This window comes from Pempheris klunzingeri, chromosome 7, assembly GCF_042242105.1.
Source record: "Pempheris klunzingeri isolate RE-2024b chromosome 7, fPemKlu1.hap1, whole genome shotgun sequence".
NCBI classification, from domain to species: Eukaryota; Metazoa; Chordata; class Actinopteri; order Acropomatiformes; family Pempheridae; genus Pempheris; species Pempheris klunzingeri.
Window position 1 is genome coordinate 4,957,267 of NC_092018.1, and position 22,249 is coordinate 4,979,515.

A 22,249-nucleotide genomic window follows, 5' to 3' on the forward strand; every position below is an offset into this window, starting at 1 on the left:
TCTAGAAACGTACGCAAGTTACGTTAGCTAGGTGCATTCTGGGAATTGTAGTTACTGTGAACAAACTGCTGTGTAGTTTGCGTTGAGGCGCTCAGTGAGAAACTCAAATAAAATGAAGTGAGTTAAGTTTTTTGATGCATCGACACCAGTATAGCTACTTCACAGCTAGTCTAAACACAATCTACAGTTAAAAATGTAATTCCAGTGCCGGAAGTGCTTGGAGGAAGATATGGGTAAAAAGAAAGATAGACACCTGCCTCTTGTTTTCTACGATCGTATTACCGAAGAGTATATGTGATTGACAAGATGATCCCCCTCCGGTCCACAGCTAGCGTTTAAAGGGACCTTTTTGCTTTTTTTTTTCATCGCTTTGTCGTCTCAAATGACGAGTCATGTGACAGTGGGATACTGGACGCTGTTGTTGCTGCCCGAGTCGTTATTCGGCTCTGTTCTTCACACAGGAGCCACTTTCTGAGGAGGTAAGACAACAATGTTTACTGCTGAATTCAAAAACCTTAGAAGCTAACGCTGATCGCTAGCTAAACTGCTATGACAACCTTACAATACTTAACATAACATTTACTTGGCTGAGCACTCTGTTATATATGTTATTAATCTGCAATTCCCAATTAATTTCAGATACAGTGTTTGACATTAGTGTGCTGGGCTTTCTCAAATACGTGATGCAAAGAAGAGTTTTGGGGCTCCCTATCTGACAGCATATCTGTTTTTACTTTAACGTTTTATAGGTTAATATATTGATTTGTTTCCACTGTTTGTGTTGTCCAGCAGGTTGTCCAGAATGCTTTCTTTGGTCATTATCACAAGCCTACTGGCTTTTGCCTCTGGAAAACCATGTGGTAAGTATTTTTAACTAAATAAATTCAGATAAAACCCTTACTGAAATCTGGAGAAAACCCGGTTTACAAATACAATGACTCACTGGTCTGGACATTCACTCATTTTGCAACCTACTTCGTGAATTTGAAAGGCCTTCAGGTTACTTGCTTATTGTGAAATCAAAGGGAATGATGGCACTTTTTTTTGTTGTTGCTTTGAGCGATGAGGATAAAATACCAAGCAGAGGTAACTTGAACACAGCAATAAAAAAAGTCTTGAAATTATTAAGTCTCCACAGTCTTAATTTCCTCGTGTTGTGACTGCTGATGCTGCAGTTCTGGTTTTGCAATGCTTCAAAAGTTCATGTTGATGTCAGCAAGAGAGAGTCACTGAAGTATCATTATGTCTGCTGTGATGAAATTTACGAGTAAGATTTTTGTCTTTTGATATTTTAATCCAGATGCTGAGGGGTCCAACAGCGAGCTGCTCCTGTCTCTCAATAAGAATCTCCTTCGCTCTCTGGAGGGGCAGGACGGACTCCCCAACCCCAGCGTCCACTTGGCATTACGGCTTTCCGATAACCACAACCTGGCCAAGGAGAGCGAACACCTGAATAAACTGAAAAATAATTTGCACAATGACATTCAAAGGTATTTCACGGTGTATCATTCCTGTGATGCTTATCGTTGTGACACAACTTTCACGCTATTTTAAGTCTGCATCAGTCATTCCTCTTTTTCCTCGATGTTCTCACCTGATCCGCAGCCTCCTGTGTCTCTCTCAGCTCTCTCACTAACAGCCAGTCTGTGGTTGGCCTCCTGGCACTGTACACTCTGGCTCTGAAGTCCTCCTGCTACGACCTCAACACCATCACCTTCACCGTCAGTGAGAAGAGCGAGACGCTGCTGACGCACCTGAAGAAGCAGATGGAACAAGAGAAAGATCACATTGCCTGTAAGTTTTCCCTTGACCTTTTGGAGGCCAACGGCTGTCATAAAAACTGTTCACATCCTGTTTTACATTGTGCTACAGAATGAGTTCAAAGTTTATTTAGTGCTGATAGTTCTTCAGAAGGGAAATCGAAGGAAGTGCACGTGCAAAATCTCAACAAATAAAGAACACTTTGGGCTAAATTAACTCAACAAGAATGAAAAATGTAACATTTCATATTTGTTATGGGCACAAGTTGTCAATAAATAGTATTTCCATAATGGCTCTACATAAACTTTATAGCTGCAAGTTTAAAGTGTTTAGGTTCGTGTAAGCATTTTGTTTAAGAAGTGATAGTCATAGATATATAGTTAGTCATACATGCAACTATTAACCAATTCTTCCCAAACTAAAATACAACTGTAGCAACAATGAGGAAAATAAAGCACCTTTTCAGTTCTTGAACATAACGTCATAAGTCATGTTTTAATACTGTTTGTTTTCTTGTATTTTCCCTCTCGTTTCCGCAGTCAGCCACCGCCCTTTGACCAACTACTACCAGTACTCTCTGGGTGTGCTCGCTCTTTGCGTGAGCGGCATCAGGGTCAACAACCATGTCAGCAACAAACTCATCAAGGCAGTAGAACATGAGCACTTCAAGCACGGAGGCTCTGAGAGTATCGGTGAGTGAAACCTGCCTACATGAACGATATGATTAAAAGGTGTGCAGGAAATACGCAGGAGAGGATGCATCTTAGTTCTTTTACCTTTTATAGACGTATAATGATCTGCTTTAGGATAATCAGCTGTACCCAAAATATAAGATGGGTAATTTCTTTGAGGTTTCACACACGCAATATGGACATAAAGATACAAAAGAGTCCCTGAGTTTTGCTGTGAGACAGCAACATGGAGTTGTGCTGCGACTGAGCTCTATACTGCGGACAAAGATGTAGATGCTGCAGACTGTCTATGGTGGAGCGAGAAAGTATGAAAGACAAAACCAGTGCTGTTTTGATGCATTACATAAAGAGTCCATAAAGTTATCTGAGATTATTCTTATTAGTGGGTCATCTCACAGAAATGTACCCAGCCCTTAGCCTCAGTTCTGTTAAGTTAAACTCTCCTCTCTCATTTTATCCCACTTTCTCCCTAGATACTTATGCCATGGCGGGGATGGCGCTCCAGTGTGTCAAGGAAGCTGGCTCTCATGTGCATAATGCTGCCGAGCTCGACACAGCCCTCAGCAAGATCAAGCAGAAGCTCTTGGCCTCTCGTAGGACTGACGGCCATCTTGGCAATGAGTTCAGCACAGGTCTTGCAGTTCAAGTAAGGATCTTCCTCAACCTCCCCTCGTCTGTTTTGCTGCTTTAAACAAAAATGAAACAAAATCTTTGCAGCTTAAATGTACGTTTTTGTTGTGTCCAAGGCCTTGTTGGCGATGGGCAGCCCAGTCGCGGAGTATACTGAGTCGATGGTGGCCATGAGGACGGACGCCAAAAGAAACGCATACGACAACCCCATGGCCATTTCTCAGGTCCTGCCAGCTCTCCACCAGAAATCCTATCTGACAGTTAAAAGCAAGGACTGCCTCAATGAGGATGGTATGTGCAGCAGTATTTCTCCTTGGGTGGTTTCAGGTTGTGTCTGTATTGTCATGGCGTGCCTTCCCCCGCAGACACTCTGGTGCTGGAGCCCGCAGATCCTGTGGTGGTCTTGCCGAGCGAGACCAAAATGGCCGTGACAGTAGAAGTGGTGACGTCCAGCGGGGCAACAGCTGTTTACTCTGTGGATGCGCCAAAGGGCAGCTCTCTGTTGGAGGCCCTTGAACTTCTTAAGGGGAAAAATGTTGGCTTCACGTGAGTTCACATAATGCACCAGCAGCCTTTTATTGCCTTTTTTTAAAGTCCCGTAAGAATACCTACATTTAGTAACGCTGGTCGGCAGGTTTGAGAAGGAGTCCAGCCTGTGGGGACCTTTCCTAAGTGTGGTGAATGGAGAGCAGGCCAGACAGAGCGACCGCAGATACTGGCACCTCTCCTCCGACGGCACCGCCCTCAGTCAGGGTGAGGACACACACGCAGAAACTACAGTGTTACTCACTCTTTATTTTTTTTTTATCTGCTGCTTTCATTTGACTTAAATAAGAAAATGAAATGCTTATTTGCTCCCCCAGGCGTCGGTGATTTCAAGATCGAGGCGGCTCAAAAGATCACCATCAAAAACACAACCTACTGAGAGAGACGGTCACTGCTGATGTCACAGTGACTGATATGAGGATCAAAGTTTCAATCTTGAGTGTTTTCTATCCTTTGTTGTTTTAACCAGTGATTACACATAATTGCCAGTTGCCATCATTTCTGAATAAATGGTTGCGGTGGTCTCACAGTCTCATTTAAAGTAGGTCTGAATATTTAATAAAAGTGCAATTTAGAACTAAATGAACAGACTTTGCTGTGGATATTCCAACTTTAGTCGTTAGTATGTAAATTGTAAAACTTTTTCATGATGAATTGATAAATGAATGTTAAATGTTTATTCAAATGTTTTACAAGTTGTGATTGTGTGTGTGTGTTTTTTTTAAAACAAATTAAAAAAGTTTTTAAATGAAGCTTTTCTGTAGATTTGTATTTTTGTGACATATCTGATTACACAACTGTGTAATCATCGATGGGAACACACACGGGCCAAGCAGGGACAGAGAGGTCACGTGGAGACCCAGAGGGTTTGTCTGAATAGGAATGATTGGTGTCTGTCCGTGTCTGTCTGTCTGTCTGTGTCTGTCTGTTTGTTTTTTTGTGTCTGTGTCTGTCTGTCTGTGTCTGTTTGTCTGTTTGTTTTTTGTGTCTGTCTGTCTGTGTCTGTTTGTCTGTGTCTGTCTGTTTGTTTTTTGTGTCTGTCTGTCTGTGTCTGTTTGTCTGTGTCTGTCTGTTTGTTTTTTGTGTCTGTGTCTGTCTGTCTGTTTGTTTTTTGTGTCTGTGTCTGTCTGTCTGTCTGTTTTTTGTGTCTGTGTCTGTCTGTCTGTCTGTTTTTTGTGTCTGTGTCTGTCTGTCGGTGTCTGATTGTGACGTAACACAGTAAAGTAACTGTGGTGGTGCTACAATACCAAAGAGCACCACGAGGTGGCGCCCCCTTTGTTTAGTCCTGGTGCACTGAGGCACAGAGTTGTGTCCACAGAGCTGTCAGACCACTTTCCACTCCACGGCCACGACAGCGAGCTGTCAGCAGGAAGGAGGTGCTGCAGGTTATGCTCTCTGTGTTCTCCTGCTCATGTATGATCAGGGAGTAGAGCTGCCAAATCATATTTGACATCCTGCTGTATATATAGCATATACAGCAGGATGTCACCTGTCATATTTAACATATGTCAAATATGACAGGTGGCATCCTGCTGACCTCAGGGGGCCTCAGGACTTGGGGCCCTTGTGCTACGGCCAAGGTCAGCCTGTACAGAACTGTCTGTCTGTCTGACAGACGCACAAACATCAACTAACATCACTTGTCGTGAACAGAAGGATTTGATCAATTAGGGTATGTAAGGTGTTAATATTATCGATTATGTCCAAGTTAGTTTTTTGCTCATTGTGCTTGCTAAGGACGTTATGAAGTCTGGCATTCATAATACTATGATATCACGGTGATGGGATCGAGTTTGCGCTTGCTTTTTAAAAAAAAAAAAAAAGCTTTTATTGTGAAAGCACAGAACGCGTGTACCGGAAGTGTTCTTGTCGCTTATGTTTGTAGCATTTTGGGCACAAGTTACCATGAGCTTGCTGTAGTAAATTTACTTACCTGCCGCAAAATATGCCAAACCTGAAAGTATGAGCGGCACAGAGGCAATTCAGCCAATGTATCGACGTTCATAAATGTAGGAATAGTTGCACATTTAGCCATAAATCGCTAATTCATGACGGAAGCTCATGCTAGCTACTTCGTGGAGAGGAGTTAGCCACCATGAGGTAAACTTAGCGGTGGTGTGAACTCACCAACATTAGCAAGCACCAAGTGACAGGCAGGTAAATGTGGTAATCCTGTGATAATGTCCGTCCTGTGTCGATGCGCTCTGCTCAGCCGTGTTTCTACATTCAAACAACAAACAGGTTTGATGCCTGTCGTCAGATTTGGATGTAACGCGGCTCCTCCACACTGGATTAGACTTTACAGCGTCCTGCGGGCTGGAAACACAGCCACACAACAGACAACTAACCTCAGTACGATGGCTAATAAGTCAGTGAGGCTCAGTGCTGCTTCTTCGAGGTGCTTGTCAAGTTCAGCTTCACCAGAGGATAGACCAGCTCGAGTGAAGAGAGTTTCTATTGAGGGCAACATTGGTAAGTATATTTACAGTATTTTGAAATGAGATGACGTTTTTCGTGGCAGTCTGTGAGTGCTGGTAGTATGTGATCACGTCCTCTCAAATCTCAGCTGTTGGGAAGTCAACCTTTACAAGACTGTTGCAGTCAGCCTGTCCAGACTGGGAGGTGATGGCAGAACCAGTCAGCAAGTGGCAGAACATTGAGAGTGGGACGTCTCAGGTGAGCACATTTCCTCAGCCCTGTACCTTTGCCTACCCAAAGTCAGAGGAGGCCAAGCTGACCATCTGTCACAAGGACAGATACAGAAAATCTTTTCTGCCAACAGCCATAACACTGTTTGTCATGGCTGGCTCCTAGGCCACAACAAAGGAAGAGGTGCAAGAGAGGCTTTACTGTAAATAAAGAGCATTTTATTATGACAACGAAGAGGTTGGGTGGCTGGATGTGAAGAGAGAGGGCTCTGGTTCCACAGGCCAGCCTATATAACCTGGTACACTGGCCAGGTGTGCCAGGTTAGGTGATTGCATGCTCCGCCCAGCCAGGGACCTGCAACAGAAAAGCAAGAGGACGACCAAGGCTCTAGGGCCGTAACACTGTTCTATCTATCTATCTATCTATCTATCTATCTATCTATCTATCTATCTATCTATCTGGTGTCTTCGACAGGGGACAGACGCGTCCCCCCAGACGACAGTCAGCAACCTTCTGCACATGATGTACCAGGACCCTCAGCGCTGGTCATACACGTTTCAGACATACTCCTGTATGAGCCGGCTGAGAACACAGCTGCAGCCTCCTCCAGCTCGCCTGCTCAGCTCAGAGGGAACACCTGTCCAGGTGTACGAGCGCTCAGTCTACAGCGACAGGTGAGCCAGTCAGTCAGTCCGGCCAGGGCAGGAATGTAGAAGTGAAATCATGTCAGGGGAACTCCAGTTTAGGGGGGTTTTATGGGTAAAAAGGTGTTGATCAAGACCGCTGTAGATATACTCCACTATTCATAATCTCACACATCACTATATTGCTATTATTGTTAATAATCTGAGTCATGCTCAGTATATAATCAGTACGAAGTGTTTTATTTGACCAGTTAAGCAAATGCATCCTCTGTAAAATGAAACTTGTCTCTCTGTCCTGTCAGATACATCTTTGCCCTGAATATGTTTGAGCTGGGTTGTATCAACTCCACAGAGTGGGCAGTCTACCAGGACTGGCACTCGCTCCTGGTGGAGCAGTTTGGGCACCAGGTGGAGCTGGAGGGCATCATCTACCTCACTGCCCCACCAAAGGTATGAACAGCAGAGATTTCACGTTACGCACTTAAAAGATACAGTTCATCAAACAATAGCTAAGAGGGAAAAATCATGTTTGCAGCATATCATTTTTGCTCGTCGTAGTAGTTTATATTTGCATTGTTTTTACTGTAACATTACTACCTCGATGAGATTTACTTTATTTCATTATAAAAAGACACAAACATGTACTTTTCTTATGTCTCAGAAATGTATGGCGCGTCTGGAGCGTCGGGGACGGCCAGAAGAAAAGGGAGTGAAATTTGACTATCTGGACAAGCTGCACGTTCAACATGAGAGGTGGCTTGTAGAGAAAAGCACTGAGTGAGTTTCTCCTCTTCTAACATTTATGTTTGGAATATTTCTGCTGAAATGTAAAAGGAATACATGACATCTGTTGCGTAAAGGCACAGCTCTGAGTTGTTATGAAGTGCACACCAAGCTCACAGACCATTTTAATGACACTTGATAATCAGGTGGCTACACTGAATGCAGGCTTTATGTCTACGGTGTAAATAAATGCAGGGAAATGGCATTTAGCTGTTATGATCTGTAAATGAAGACATAAATCCAAAAAGTGAAATGAGGAGCACCAGCAGTGGCACATGTGTTGATCAGAGGATGCTCCACTCAGACTCCTGCGTGACACTTACTATTTTACATGCCTTTCCCCGCGGCTGTTTGTTGCTTGGCTGTGAACAGCAGTGTGTGGTCTGGGGACTTCAGACTGTCTATTTGGTGCAGAGTGTAACGCAGCTCATGTCTCTCTTTCCAGAATACATTTTGAGAAGTTGAAACAGATACCTGTGTTACAACTCGATGCCAGTGTGGAGTTTCAGAGTGACCCAGAGGTGCGGGAGGAATTTATAACAAAGGTATGTTTGGTCATTGCACTTTGACATAAAAGCTGCTGTGCTGGGGTTAACCACACGAGGGCCCCATCCTAAATGTTTGCTTCTCCTCTTCACAGTGACACACTTTGATTTTCTCATCTCATGTTGAATGTGCTTCATGTTTATGATCCATCGTGACCCTACGGCACCTTTTTCTTGCGCAGGTGAAGAACTTCTTCAATGCTTTATGAGAAGACGGTCGTCAGCTGCCATCAGCAGTGTTGACCAGATGAGACCAGTCACACTTCAGTCAGCCTGGTGTGTTTAACTGACATCCAACTACACAAGAGCCTCCGATAGCGTGAAAGAAATACAATATGAAAGGTTTTGTCTTTCTGATGAGGACCATACTACATTAAAAACACAATGAGTTTTGTCTGTATCCAAATGTTTCCTCTGAAGAGACTTTTAGATTGTTCAGCTTTTTGTTGTTTGTTTCTATTTATTTGTTTGGAGATTTACTGAGTAGTTAAAGTTACTTCTTGTACTTATTTCACTTGAAAAAAACTATTTATATTTTACACATTCAAGTCATTGAAACACAGATTAAGTGATGTTATGAAACTGTGTAAACTATGATAAACTAAACTTGTCACCGATCACTACTGTGACCATTTGGAAACACCGTTTACTGAATATCATACAGTTTTTGTGTGCTTTAATGTTTTATACATTCCTGACTGTCTGGATCAAACAAATAAGACAAGTATTGTATTTGTTTGTTTGTTAATAAATACAATTTCAATTTCATCGTCCATTTTATTATCTTACCTTTTTTTTTTATTCTTACTTTCTGTATTTTCTGCCACTGTCACTAAACAGAGAGCTGTTATTGGCTGTACAGCACTTAAAGTGTCATTTGTTAATAGATTTTTACATACCAAAAGGATGCGGCTCCTGTATGACTGTAAAAGGCCTGGCAGTTTGGCAGGACAATGACCTTGGCTAAATGTTTTCTTTTTTCTGCCCCTCTGATGTGCTCTGATGATCAGAGGGGCTGTTCAGATGCCTGGAGTGGTCAGGGGTCATCAAAGGGCAGCTGTCCACTATAAAGGGGGCCTGGTCGGAGCTCCATCTGCACATAGCATCATTTCTGCCTGAGACCAGCTGGAGGAAGGAAGACTGTCCTCGCCTCTCTCTCTCCTTATTGTTAGGGTTTTTACTCCGTTTCTGCTAAAATGGAAGCAAGAGTCCTGACACTTCTCTGCACGCTCCTCGTCTGCTCTTTTGGAGTTGTTTTCGCCACTCAGAGGCACAGATATCACACAGGCCTCGGGACCGGCTTAGCGTTCAGAAATCTCTCGATGAATTACCGCAGCAGATACCCTCTGCACATGATGCAGCTATACCGCTCCTTTAGGACTGCCGATTCCTCGCCCTCAGAAGGTGTCGACACTGTTACTACAGAGGGTGACAACCCGTCAGCGCACAGCTCTGACTCTGTCCTAAATTTGATGGCCAAAGGTGAGTAAACAGTTACATTATTAAGGTTTTTACATTGCTTACCTGCATCACTGGATGTCAGTTTCACTTCAGTGTCCTCTGTCCTCCAGCAGCTCTTTTGTTGCTGCATTATCTGTGTTATCAGACCCTCCTTTTTTACAACCCAGCAAGTGTCAAAATGTTTATTCGACTTTAAAGGCTTTCTCTGTTTTATGTGAGAGGGTGTGTATATTAGCCCTCAGACGGCCTTGCACAGGGGGGTTCAATACACATCCTGTCCTGTTCACCCTCCCACTCCAGTGTTTTGACATTTGTCCAGCGATCTGGTTTTCCCAGAATCACTTAGACTGCTGAATGCTGTCTGTGAATCTGAGTTCTCAAGTACATGTTTTGTCTCATTTTTAGGTTGCCATCAAGTGGGTGAGAGATGGACAGTCACGTTTGACATGTCGTCCATCTCTACTGGTGAGCTCGTCCAGCTGGCAGAACTTCGGATCAGAGTACCAGCTCTCTCTGGCAGTAAGCGTGCCACTGTGGATTTGTATCACTCCAGAAAGCAGAGCTGTGAGCAGGACAGCACATTGTGCCACGATGAGCACCTTTTCCTGGGGAGCTTTGTCACATCACCCAGCAGCACAAAGTCTTCATGGAAGGTTTTTAATGTGACCGCTTTGTTAAAATACTGGCTGTACCAGGGAGATTCAGTGTCGAGCCAAGAGGCGTCAGGAGAACCTGACCTGGACCATGGGAGTGGTGCTGGGGATGAAGGGGAGATGACAGGAAAGTCCCCCTTTGAGAATTTGGGATTGAGGCAAAGAAAAATACACCATCCAACCACGAACCGGGTCATGATGGTCATCTTCTCCAAACAGAAACCGCCCCAGGAAGGCCACACAGCGTACAGTCTCATTCATACCGTGCAGAACTCCAAGTATGTGACCAGGGACCATGGAGTCAGCAGAGACAGTCAAAGCCGGCGCCACAAAAGAAACAGAATGGAGAGGATGAGGGTGACTGACGGAGCCTCACCCACTGCTGCCCCAGCGGCAGAGCCGGCCCAGGCACCGCTGTGCCGGAGGGTGGACATGTGGGTGGACTTTGACCACATTGGCTGGGATGAGTGGATTGTCCACCCCAAGCGCTTTAATGCATATCGCTGTGAGGGAGAGTGTCCGACACCACTGGACGAGTCCTTCCATCCTACCAACCATGCATACATGCAGGTAAGGCGTAATTTTCAGTCCTATTTAACTCTGCAGAATGCCAGTCCCATGTCTAGTTCCTGGTTCATTCATGTGAATTGTGCATATACTTTTTCAGAGCCTCTTGCGACATCACCATTCAGAAAGAGTGTCCTGTCCGTCCTGCGTGCCAACGCGCCTCAGCCCGCTCTCCATGCTGTACTACGAGAGCGACGATTTGGCCCTGCGGCATCACGAGGACATGATCGTTGAAGAGTGTGGCTGTCACTGAAGGCCAGCCCATCACTGCGTTCAGTGCAGTCACACGAGCTGCTGACGGAGCATAATCCTGAACTTCACTTCAACTGTCTCTTTACTGTCTTCATGTAAACATTAAATGTTCAAATTTTGAATTGAAAATTCCAAGTCATGGGCTTTCACAACACATGACAGGATATGACTGTTAAGTTTGAATGAGTATATTTCATCCATACTGGGTGGTACACAATAGTATATATCTTTAGTAAGGAGACGCTCTATTACGCAAATGTTATGTTTTATCTATTTATACTTTATAATGTATATTTTGTACATAAAATATGAAACATTATATTAAAACATTTTATTTTGACATGATTGTGATTGTTTTTGAATCTTTGGTATTTAAAGTATGAACCATGCTCTGGTTATAACATTTTTTAACTCGAATCACATAAATTCACATCGATGGTTTTCAAAAAAATATTTCAGAGCAATACATTTAGTGGTATTTTCATTTCAACTTAAATCTCACAATAAGGTCTTCAGCCATTATTTGCTTCAATCCATAACTACATGAAGTTTTAAGTTTCATCTGGATTTCATTAGTAGTTATTCTCACTGAATCTCTCAGCAGTGGCTATTATACAGAATGAAACACACACAAACCTGTCATACAGAGTCTCCTACAGTGACCTAACAAAAAGCTCTTCTCAGAGGCTCAACCTGCTCGTAGATACTCATCTACATCTTAATCCCACTTGTCCTCTGTGACTTGTGACCAGCTAATGTCTTAGTGTATTTGCCTTCCTTGCCTCCAATCCACATCACTGGGCCTATTATAGCGCACTCATCACCAGAGGTCATTAGTGTGCCTTCTGGCCAGGCGTCTTTTGTTGATTGTGATCAAACGGGCAGGCTGGGAGGAACTACACAGAAAGTATACTGAAGGATGTAGCAATGCGGGAGAGAAAAGCAGTAGTATTTGTTTACTTTGGGGGGGGGGGTCAGGAAGCAGAGGTGACACGGGGAGATTTAGACCCCAAACAAACAGAGAGCAATGTGAGGGACTGGAGAGAGTCACCGTCTGGATGCTGAAGCTACTGTGGAGGACGGACAGGGTGGACTGGAACTGCTCAGCTGAAACTGTTTAATCCACACCTCCGCCCAAGACAAGTCCAGACTGAGGCCTTTTTTTTTTTTTTACAATTGTCTTGCCAGAGATTATGTCTTTTTAAATTCTCATGAAAACACTTATTTTTATTCTTTTACTTGTTTTTTTTTACTTCCTATGTGCTTTTGTCCTTTGGCTAGATCCTAATTTTAACTGTCTTGTCTGATTTTACTTTATTTTGCAAAGCACTTTGTAACGGTGTTAAGAAAAGTGCTACATAAATAAAGCTATTATCATTATTATTATTAAAACAATAGTGAAATACCCAGTCCATTGCTTATGCCTATGAATTGTCAGTGCTTTTGTAATAACGAAGCTGATGTGGAACCTTGACACTTTTTAATATAAGAAACACAACACACAGTGGCAGGAGCTTAATGTCATGTCTGCTCCATCCTGTTTGAACCTGTCTGTGGTCCTGAGGCAATTTCACTCATAAGGAGTAATTGGGAATAATTAAAAATGAATGCAGATGTGATGGACCCTGCCAAAGTTTGATTTCTAATTCTTTTTGTCAGTAGTTGTGTTCAAATTAGAGGACCTACAGTTTTTCTTCTCTGAGACATAGGGTCCTGTTTTTCATTTAATCAATAGGACCATGAAGGTACTTTTGACACCACCTACCACCATCCCATCCAGTGGTGGAGGAACTATTTACATTCTTTACTTAGGGAGAAGTACCAGCACCACACTGTGAACATGTATTAACTCTTTCAATAGTAAAAGTCCTGTCCTGAAAATGATACTTAACTACTACACACGTCAGCATGTATTTGTAAAAGGCTGGCAGAAAATGTGGATGCTCATGTTCATATCTGTGGATAGATAATTGTCCATCTCCACCTGACTTTGCACTTTTTTACACAACAGAGGAACGTGGAAATCATGCAAACACTTAGCACAGCGGCTGAGTGATGTTAAATAGTTAAGTGAAATAGTGCATCAATGCAGTTCGTGCAATAGTGGCATTAAAGGGAAAGCCTGGTGAGTCACTTCAGAATCAACCCAGCAAAACCTGGGCACAGTGAAGCCACAGAAGTGGAGCAGAGATGTTTCGTGATAACCGGACCCCCGTCTAGCTGTGAGGACGCAGGGAGTTTCTCCCTGCTATGTACAGTTGTATATTGACCTCTCTTTACACAGTCCACTGGCTGAGGTTATCAGTTGCCGGTGAGCCCTTTGAGGAATTCCTCTGATACGACTCCTCCTGAATCAGGAGAGCACAGGAAGTGCTAAAGGCTATGAAGGAACATGTCATAGTCATATTATTTGGGAAAAAACAAATAGCTTTTATGGCTTTTATGGCCCTTTGAGGTGGCACTGTCCAAGGCAAATGTGTATTCAGACCAGTGATGGGTTGGGCATGGAGACATTACCCTGATTACTGTAAAAATACAATCCACTGACATGACAACAAGACTCAGGGGCACAGACTTGATGCAAAAACACAACAAAAACAGTGTGTTGTTGTCTTTAATGTTGTTTGCTTAAAGAAACCGTGTGAGAATCTCTTTCAAAATTTCATCAACAAAATTCATGTTTTACATTCTATGTATGACACTTCAGGTGAAGATCGACAAATTGACAGTATCTTAAACATTTCAAGGCAATATCTGAAGAGAGGTGTCAGGAAATATGTGGAAACAAGCACGTCAGGTGACAAACCCTACCCTTCTGGAATGGTTATAAATTCAGCTAATTTCAATTATTCTGATATTAATTTTCATCAATTCATCTCAGTTCTTAGGGATGAGGCTTTGTTGGTATTAAGTATTTGATTTTAAACTTGTAGCCACTGCGGGAAGGCACACTTTACCACACACACAAATCAGATTCAAGCCTTGAGGCAGATAGAAAAGGTTTCCCTTACATATTTGTTCTGGGCAAAACAAGCAAATGACACTGATGAAGACAGACTTTAAAACACTAAGACACTGGAGATACTGCAGGTGAACCTCCTTCCTCATGGAATGGATGATGGGAAAAGAGAAGGTGCTCCCGAGCGTCTCTTCACAGCATCTTGTTGGAGAGTCCGTCATATTAATACTCGTTCCAGGACCAGCTAGATGTCCATTTCAAACTGTGAGTCATCACCTTAGAAAATAAGAGACATAAATATTTCATTAACCAAAGGGTTTTGCTAGATTAGGATTAATCTTATATAGTCAAAGGATATTTAATTTGCAGTAATATTTCAGGAGGACTGGAGGACTTGTATCATTAGCTGGTAAAACACTGTTAAATAATATCTAGCAGTGACCAAAGCAACACAACTGGGTGACTTATACCCAAACAAGCAGAGAAGTTAATGATTAATTTGATTTGACAAGAATGACTAACATTTTTATATATCACTGTTATCTAACTTACATGACTTCAAATGTGTTTCTGTCCCTTTATTGCAAACAACTCTAATACATATGAATACATTTAAAACAAACATTTATCTCTGACAGACTATAATTTCTTGTGTAAGAAAACATACCAGGTCTTAGCCTCTGAAACGCTGCCTTTAGCTTCTACTTTAATATAAAAACTATTAAAATAGGTGAAGTCTCGTGTTTATTGATGGCTGTTTTTTTCTCGTGCACAGTAGAAAAAATGGTGACAAGCACAGATGAGGGTGACGTACCTGTTGAAGTTGCTGCAAGTCGACTTACAGCAACAATAACTCAGCTAAAATCAACATATCACTGCAATCCACGACAAAATCATTACTGCAGCTTCTGCGTCAACTGAAAATGATGTTGTCAGGGAGGATACATGACTAGCTACTGATGGGTTAGGGCGAAATCACAAAGCCCTCCTCAGGAGAAAGGCTGCACAGTAATGTGAAATGAAACGGCACGAATGACGTTCTTTCATCCATGAAAACCAGAGAATGAGCGCTATGTGAAGACGGTGATGTTTGATAGTGACACACGTGACACAACTGAGGTGAAGGACTGATCACAGGTTCTGATCAGAGGCAGCATGAATGAACATTTGAATCTGGGACTGAATCCTTCACTCCAGAAACAAGGACCATCCTGTGATGTTTGTGCACATACCAGTGCTGCTGCTAGAGCTAGGCGCAGTGATGTTGTTGTTCAGTAGTTCTCCATTGTGGGCCTTCTCATCGGCGTCTTTGGAGGGAGGACTGGTTACTCCTGGGATATTGGGCAGACCTCGTGGTGGAGTCTTGGCCACCGGAGAGCGGCGACACTCCAGCAGGAACTTTCGGTCGTAGATGATCCTGGTCCCTTTAGTGTGATGAGAGAAAGATAGCCATGAGCTGCTTCAATCATGCTCAACCAGCAGTCGCCCAGTCATTACATTAATGCATGTGCCCATTTTAACTTGGCTTCTCATCATTACTCTGCTGATTCGCTAATGCCACCTCTTGCTTGCTACTTCACCTTCTTCCACAACCCCCAAAACATCCCAAATGTGATAAGATGGATTTATGTAGTGGTCATGTCTGTGTTCATTATGGGATTTTAGTTGTATTTGCAAAGTCCTCATTGCTGCTCAGCTCCTTTTTTTAGAGGTTCAATCAGAAAGCAAAACCTTCTGTATCAAACCTAACTAAAACTTTAAAAATCCTTTATGCAGTTCTCACTGAACTGGGGTTTGAGTGCTGCCAGTTTATATTAGACACTAAAATAGTGTAGTGATAAAAATAGAATTTGTCTTCTAAATGCTGAACATACAAATAAGAAGAGTTTGCACAAATTGGGCACAATATCATTGCTGGTAAAGCTTTACCTGCAATGCATCCCAAAGTGGCTGAACATTTTGAAAGAATGTATTTGCATATCAGCTGTGTATAAACACATAAACATTCAAAATCCACAAGGGAGGAATTAACCCTGACCTTACACCACGTGACCAATGAGAACCAATCCAAAGACACAAAGGTATTACTGTTTATAGCTTATGTTGATCACGATCTAACGAGCTACAGGTAAAATGTCTTAAGTCCTCGACAACTTGACTGCACACAGACAGCACAACAAATTGAGTTATAAAGTTACAGAGCACCTCTGACTGCACTACGCTCACACCGGAATGGACCAATCACGGCTTTAGTTGGCGGTGACGTATGTCCAACCAGGAACTTCATTAGCAGGAGGGGACAGATAGGTGTCGCTAAGGTTCCCACATCAGCTGATGAAACCCACAATAAAAAAACGAAAACACGTCTCTTTAGATGAGAAAGCAGTGCAGTGAGTATACACCGCCCAACAGGTCCCGGAGCACGATGACTTTGTCGCCTCAGACTCAGTAATTCGTCTCGTCTCCTGCTCTGTTATGAACCAGACACTTGCTAGCTAGCGTTAGCAGTTAGCTTTAGCAGGGCTAACGTTGGGCTCTGCGCTGATGTGTCTGACAGCAGCAGACCTCATGGAGTTAGCTCACTCACATCACAGCTGTTCAGAGGACAAGGGGACATTAATCCTGCACGATAATGAGTGACAGCACGTCTCTTCGGCTAGGTGGAGAAGACAAAGTGTACATTAGCGGTCCGTACCCCCCGGGGTGGTGCTGAACAAGGTTCCTCCGGGAGTCGTGGAGTAGTCGTGGGGCATGTGCGCCGCGTCGTTGATGGTCACCGTCCTGGTCGACGGGATGGCCTTGGCAGTGGTCTTCTGGCAGTCAGTGGACATCTTCCCTCAACTATAATGAACTAATACTCGCTAACTAACTAACATGAAACAGGAGACAAGTATCGGTTTGACCAAACAACAAAGCCACACCGAGCCTGTGTCAGATATTGCTTTGACTCAACAGAATGGCTACTTTCGGATAAATAAAAATAAATACCTCTTTCTCATAAGTGCAAATGATGAAAGGTAGTAACTAAAGACACATTCCAGCATGCAGGCGCGCTCACACACACACACTCACACTCACACGCACAAAGTGTCCAGGTTCTTTGTTGAAAGGACCTGAGCACGTTCCTCTGCTCCCACTCACTCTGTCCATGCACACAAACAGCACAGACAGACAGACAGACAGACAGCAGACAGGCTGCAGGGGAAAACACTCCGAACACAAATGAATTTATTCCGCCCCCTACTGGCGCAGAGTACCTGTGCAATGGCTGTACAGAGTTCAACACTTGATCTGTTTGCAAACGCATGTTTCTCAGATGAATGTCATCATAGAGAGCACGATCCGGAAGGTCATCTGAGACGGTTAAGGCCAAAGGATCGATTCATCTTCTTATGACCCTTCACCAGTTTATATATAGCCTTAACACGTGACAAACGGAATAGATCCTGCTTTTGTCGAACTGCATTTAGTTTTTTGCATTTATCCCACCACCTTTCTGCAGCCAAACAGGGCCACTGGTGCACAAATGTGTGTGTATATATATATATATAATAAAATAAATAAATAAATATGTATTTAAATATAATATATATAAAAATAAATAAATAAAATAAAATAATATATAATTTATAATAATAATAAATATTTTTTTCAAGTGTGTACTTGCAGTTTCGAACAGTATGGTAAACATTTAAGTGTAATTAGATGTAATCGGCAAAAGACTGCTCAGTAGTGTGTGCAAGAAGGTTTGGGGCCATTCAGCACTTTTACAACACTGTGCTCCAAACTACAGTATTATCATCAGCAGTCTGGTGCACGTGGATTAAGTGTCTCACACAAAAGTATACACACTATACACAAAGACATTTCATTTCTTTATTAATTTTGTAAATGTTGAGCTGGTGTACAGAGTAAATTGTCAATAGATGTCCTCGGATTTGATTGGATTAAAAGGCTTTTACATTTATATTTTAAATTCATGTTTGACTCTCCATAACAATAAAAAAAAAGCAAACAAAACAGGTTAAAATACCCACAAGACCCCCATTTATCCCCAGGTTGCAGGCATTACCCAGAACTCAACAGTCTCCTGGTAGCTACAGCTGTATGATGCTAAAAGTACATCCATAACATAACTAGAATCCCAGTTGACAAGTAAGGGTGCATAGCATTCTAAGTAAATATATATATATATATATTTTCATATATTTCATATATGTATAGCCTTTTATGTTAAAAACATTTTCTGTGCATGTGCGCAGTTGCATTCCTTAGTATTGAGTAATATGCTATTGCGTTAATAATGTCTTCAATCCATTCTAAAGGAATATACATGTGTTCTCTAGTTTTTGCAACAGTTAATATTTTTGCATGAACTTGGTGCATGGCATCATCTCAGTAGTCCCTCGGTGCAGGGCTTTCCATCGTTCATTTTCCACTCCTCCCTCTGCACTTAGTTGGACATTCAAACCGCACTCCTACCGTCACCACGTGGAAGCCTTAGAATCGGCTCAGTCTAATATTTGGTAAGGTGGTGGAAATTAGGGGGCGGGTTGTGTTGAGGAAAAATGCTTGTCATCTTGAAAGACTAGCCTTTGGAGCCACCAAGCCTCCCCACAGGCCTTCCATGAAACTTCAAAGTGCCCCCTCCCCTTATTGTCTATTCATCAGACCCCCCCACTCCAACCCTGACATCAGCATTGGATTTATAAACAGCCCCCTGCTTCAGAAACCAACCCAACATACCATAAGTATGAGCCCTTAGAGAGCAAACCGTACGCTTTAACATAAGGGGTAATACACCGTTATACTGCTGTGTAATCTTTATTGACATCTAACTTTTTGTGGTTATTAAAAAAAGATAATAAAATAGAAATAATATCTGATGAAGGGATATTTGCTAAAGTGTCCAAAACCCATTTGAGGCATCTCTCTTTAAATATCTCTTGTTATATGATTTGTACGTCTGTTTGTGATGAATGGTGATGATCAACAGCTGATATTGAGTTGAGTGAGTGTCCTATCATCTACTAAAGTACAGAGCCAACACAGGTAATTACTTTATAACAAGACGTACAGTATACCGAGACCTTACATTCATCATCTCTGGCTGTGAAGCCGTACTAAACAAACACTTACTGATGGGTGATTATTGCAAAGTTTTTGTGACTTACATATTTTTCCATAATAAAGCATTCAATGTCTGACGTAATGTTTGAAATAAATGCATGTAGGTAATTGATATCATGTGAAATGGCACACTTATTGAGGTAAATCAACTTCAAAAAATATTTGAGTCAGAATTCATAATCTGAGAGCCTCTGCTCGTTTGTCCATTTGCAGTATTACTTCTTGTGATATTATCACAACGTAGACACGTCCCAATATCCAGGACTGAATACGTGATAATCAAATCACACACGCATACACACACACACGCACACACAAACAGGCACACAATAGGATTTCTTTCAAGGTGCATATGAATGTCATTCAGAGTTAAAAACTATGACTAAACACACCAACATCCCCCGATGAGTAACAAAAACAGACACTGGGCACTTTGCAGATGGGATGGCTGGTATGGAGTCATACCAATATTCGCCCAGTCTTGGTGTAAAACTTACAGATTAATCATTTTCTTTTCTAGAAAGTGATAAAATGTAGGATACCAATGTACTGACATCATTTCTGAGTGGAGTGAGGTGGAGCCTAAAGCTGTGATTTACAACTTGAAAGCTCGAGCTTAGGAAGAACATGAACTATGATCCTAAAATCCTCTCTCTCTCTCTCTCTCTCTCTCTCTCTCTGAAAACACACACTCACGCAAACAATCTTGTCCTTTGTACGCTTCTTCTTAAGTACAGTTAAGACAGTAAATCATGAAAAAAAAGAAACCGACATAACGCTAAAAGAAAGGAGTGACACGATAGACGCGCTTCGGGAAGGGTCAGGCTCACAGTTGCGGGTCAGTATTACAGTTTCTCATCACAGTGATTGGTGACTGACTGTCTTTGCTACACTCCAAAGAATTGCCAAGGAGACAAACATCAAAGCTCAACACGTCCTCGACCCTCGATATGACACTTTCCTCTCTCCAGCTGACTCCTCATCTTTTACCCAGTCAAACCAGTGCTACATTATTACCAGAATTTCAGCTACTTTACCCTCATCTAGTGACATCTTCTGGTGGTGGTGAGATGGTGTATAAGTCCACCTCGTGTGCGGTGGTGTCATATACTGCATGATGAGGTCAATCAGATACTGCTGAAGGTGGGATCCTGCCCCGTGCTGGGGGTGGGCAGGACTGCTACATCTACTCTGAGAGGCTGACTGGAGGCGGGAGAGGTGGAGGTAGGGCCATAAGGGCGAGAAGATAAGATTTGGGATTTTGGCTCAGACACACAAAACCTTGCGAGGATACAGCACACCGGGGACAAGAAAAGGCGGGGGGAGTGGGATGGCAGAGTAGGTTAACCTCTCGTGATTATTTGTCACTCACAATACATCTCATTGTCACCCTCTCCGCAAGGCAAACCACTCTGAGGGAAGGTCGGGGAGGCCTGTTCACTGCAGAACCCTGCCTCCCAAAGCTCAAAAACCCACAGTGCAGTAAATGACTTACATCGTGTCTTCCCTCTACAGTTTGACATGTCAAAAGCAAAGGGTGAAAGCACATGAAAAGCACAAAGAAACAAACAACCTGACACACAAAAATCCGACGTTTAAAACAGGCAGAGCGACACAACATTTGTATGTTCTTGTACCCACAAAGATCTCAAGATATATAGAATAATATATAGGCTCAGACCAAACGAACCAAACAAGGAAAACAGGGAGGAAATTCTTATGTACCTGAAACAGCAGCATCAGTGGCATCGCATAGGGATCTTAGAACATAAACAACACACGTAACACACAGTCACGTAGAGCATTTTAGTGCATACGATATTATGTACAACACCGATATCCTTGGGTGATAACTGTAGCTTTACTGGACTTCGAGAGCACTGGGACATGTTTAAAACTACTTTGTGATGCTCTTAGCTGGAAGAGTGTGGCAGAGAGGAGGGGGAGTAACCTGTTGCCTAGAGATTATGTAATTCTCAGTATTTTTGTCTCCCTTTTTTGACCGATAAACTTTCCCCTGTTGGTTTAGAAAACAGGCCAGTGATCGACCATACCCCACATTGCATGCCTGTCCCACACAGCAGTGTCTCCTCCCCATCCCTCCCCCACCCTTTTACCCACCCTTTTTCCCCTCAGTATTTGTAGTTAAAGACAGGCCATGCGGCAGCAGTCACTCATGCTGATACAGATAACAGGAAGCTCGTTTTGGTTGCTAGTTTTTTTTGTTTGTGTTTGGTTTTTCTTTTATACGAAATCATGCTTCTAGCCTAGTAGTAGATGTTTTTTTTCCACGGTTTCTTTAAAAAAAAAGGTAATAAAAACTACAAGTAAATCTGTATCCTTCTCTTCCGGTGCGTGCTGATAGTCGGCAGAGCCGCTGTGGTATCATTGCGTTGGTGTCTTTTGCTCTTCATTTCTGTCTGTCTGCCTTTTAATGTGTGTTCTTCCTCCTGTCAGCTGCTGCTGGTCATGTGTCCATGTAGGATGGTTTTGGTGAAGGGGTTGAATCCTGCGGAGAACTCTGTGGAGAGAGACAAACACATTGACTCAGTGCAAGTCGCACTTTTGTCTTGCTACAACTGATTAAAAACTCATCAGGGATCTACAGAGCAGGTGACATGCAAGCTGCAGTAAGTCAATGCATATATGAGTATTTTTGAGTCAAGGATCTTTAAAATGGCCTTCGTTTAAACTGTTTCGTCTTTTGAAATTCCCTTCCATTGGTGCTCATAAATCACCCCAACTCCTCTTATTTTAATCAGTCTTTGTAACACTATAAAACAACACATTAGTTCTGCAGAAGCATTCAAGCACAAATGGTTGGCAAAAGTGGTTTAACATTCAGTGGTGAGTCGCTTGAAATATCAGTAATCTCAGGAATGTCGTGGCATTTACGTTAGAAAGGGCAAGTCACACACACACACACACACACACACACACACACCACAGTGGCTCCAGATAGCACTTCACAGGACAA

At 42.6% G+C, this 22,249-nt stretch overlaps 5 protein-coding genes across 7 annotated transcripts in view; 3 read left to right on the forward strand and 2 right to left on the reverse strand.

The window, feature by feature from the left end:
- The first annotated feature begins 393 nt into the window (after window positions 1-393).
- tcn2 (transcobalamin II) lies at window positions 394-4,361 on the forward strand. 2 transcript variants are annotated; one of them, XM_070834046.1, is made up of 10 exons: window positions 394-479; window positions 790-860; window positions 1,301-1,490; window positions 1,625-1,794; window positions 2,301-2,453; window positions 2,927-3,099; window positions 3,200-3,374; window positions 3,449-3,629; window positions 3,718-3,836; window positions 3,947-4,361. In XM_070834046.1, the coding sequence occupies exons 2-10, from the start codon at window positions 803-805 to the stop codon at window positions 4,006-4,008; spliced, it is 1,281 nt and encodes a 426-aa protein (XP_070690147.1). In that variant the 5' UTR covers window positions 394-479; window positions 790-802; the 3' UTR covers window positions 4,009-4,361. The 2 variants fall into 2 exon arrangements, with proteins under 2 accessions (XP_070690147.1, XP_070690148.1); XM_070834047.1 differs by having other exon boundaries at window positions 793-860.
- A 1,344-nt stretch (window positions 4,362-5,705) lies between these two features.
- Window positions 5,706-8,949, forward strand: dguok (deoxyguanosine kinase). Its single transcript, XM_070833905.1, has 7 exons — window positions 5,706-6,101; window positions 6,196-6,305; window positions 6,753-6,952; window positions 7,225-7,372; window positions 7,584-7,699; window positions 8,151-8,250; window positions 8,433-8,949. The coding sequence occupies exons 1-7, from the start codon at window positions 5,810-5,812 to the stop codon at window positions 8,457-8,459; spliced, it is 993 nt and encodes a 330-aa protein (XP_070690006.1). The 5' UTR covers window positions 5,706-5,809; the 3' UTR covers window positions 8,460-8,949.
- A 497-nt stretch (window positions 8,950-9,446) lies between these two features.
- Window positions 9,447-11,184, forward strand: LOC139204421 (nodal homolog). Its single transcript, XM_070834444.1, has 3 exons — window positions 9,447-9,732; window positions 10,117-10,934; window positions 11,032-11,184. The coding sequence occupies exons 1-3, from the start codon at window positions 9,447-9,449 to the stop codon at window positions 11,182-11,184; spliced, it is 1,257 nt and encodes a 418-aa protein (XP_070690545.1).
- Window positions 11,185-13,767: 2,583 nt separating this feature from the next.
- LOC139203709 (eukaryotic translation initiation factor 4E-binding protein 1-like) lies at window positions 13,768-17,300 on the reverse strand. Of its 2 annotated transcripts, XM_070833553.1 has the most exons (4): window positions 17,131-17,300; window positions 16,838-17,011; window positions 15,375-15,566; window positions 13,768-14,418 (listed from the first exon to the last, which is right to left on the reverse strand). In XM_070833553.1, exons 2-4 carry the CDS (start codon window positions 16,971-16,973, stop codon window positions 14,387-14,389), a joined length of 360 nt encoding a protein of 119 aa, XP_070689654.1. In that variant the 5' UTR covers window positions 16,974-17,011; window positions 17,131-17,300; the 3' UTR covers window positions 13,768-14,386. The 2 variants fall into 2 exon arrangements, with proteins under 2 accessions (XP_070689654.1, XP_070689653.1); XM_070833552.1 differs by having other exon boundaries at window positions 16,838-17,300.
- A 3,813-nt stretch (window positions 17,301-21,113) lies between these two features.
- LOC139203494 (ankyrin-1-like) overlaps window positions 21,114-22,249 on the reverse strand; it is a 39,757-nt gene continuing 38,621 nt past the window's right edge. The window contains exon 44 of the mRNA XM_070833276.1: window positions 21,114-21,793. The gene's annotated coding sequence lies outside the window, so the exon portion shown is untranslated. The remainder of the gene's footprint in view (window positions 21,794-22,249) is intronic.

Bases quoted from the DNA above. Each gene is read 5' to 3' on its own strand.
- tcn2 (XM_070834046.1), top strand. From the start codon at position 803: ATGCTTTCTTTGGTCATTATCACAAGCCTACTGGCTTTTGCCTCTGGA. The intron at 2,454-2,926 runs GTGAGTGAAACC...CTTTCTCCCTAG, and splicing joins CGGAGGCTCTGAGAGTATCG to ATACTTATGCCATGGCGGGG. The intron at 3,375-3,448 runs GTATGTGCAGCA...CTTCCCCCGCAG, and splicing joins GGACTGCCTCAATGAGGATG to ACACTCTGGTGCTGGAGCCC.
- dguok (XM_070833905.1), top strand. From the start codon at position 5,810: ATGTCCGTCCTGTGTCGATGCGCTCTGCTCAGCCGTGTTTCTACATTC. The intron at 6,953-7,224 runs GTGAGCCAGTCA...CTGTCCTGTCAG, and splicing joins CGCTCAGTCTACAGCGACAG to ATACATCTTTGCCCTGAATA. The intron at 7,373-7,583 runs GTATGAACAGCA...CTTATGTCTCAG, and splicing joins ACCTCACTGCCCCACCAAAG to AAATGTATGGCGCGTCTGGA.
- LOC139204421 (XM_070834444.1), top strand. From the start codon at position 9,447: ATGGAAGCAAGAGTCCTGACACTTCTCTGCACGCTCCTCGTCTGCTCT. The intron at 9,733-10,116 runs GTGAGTAAACAG...TCTCATTTTTAG, and splicing joins CCTAAATTTGATGGCCAAAG to GTTGCCATCAAGTGGGTGAG. The intron at 10,935-11,031 runs GTAAGGCGTAAT...ATACTTTTTCAG, and splicing joins CCAACCATGCATACATGCAG to AGCCTCTTGCGACATCACCA.
- LOC139203709 (XM_070833553.1), bottom strand. From the start codon at position 16,973: ATGTCCACTGACTGCCAGAAGACCACTGCCAAGGCCATCCCGTCGACC. The intron at 15,567-16,837 runs GTACGGACCGCT...ATCACACTAAAG, and splicing joins GTTCAGCACCACCCCGGGGG to GGACCAGGATCATCTACGAC. The intron at 14,419-15,374 runs GTATGTGCACAA...TTATTTTCTAAG, and splicing joins TAGCTCTAGCAGCAGCACTG to GTGATGACTCACAGTTTGAA.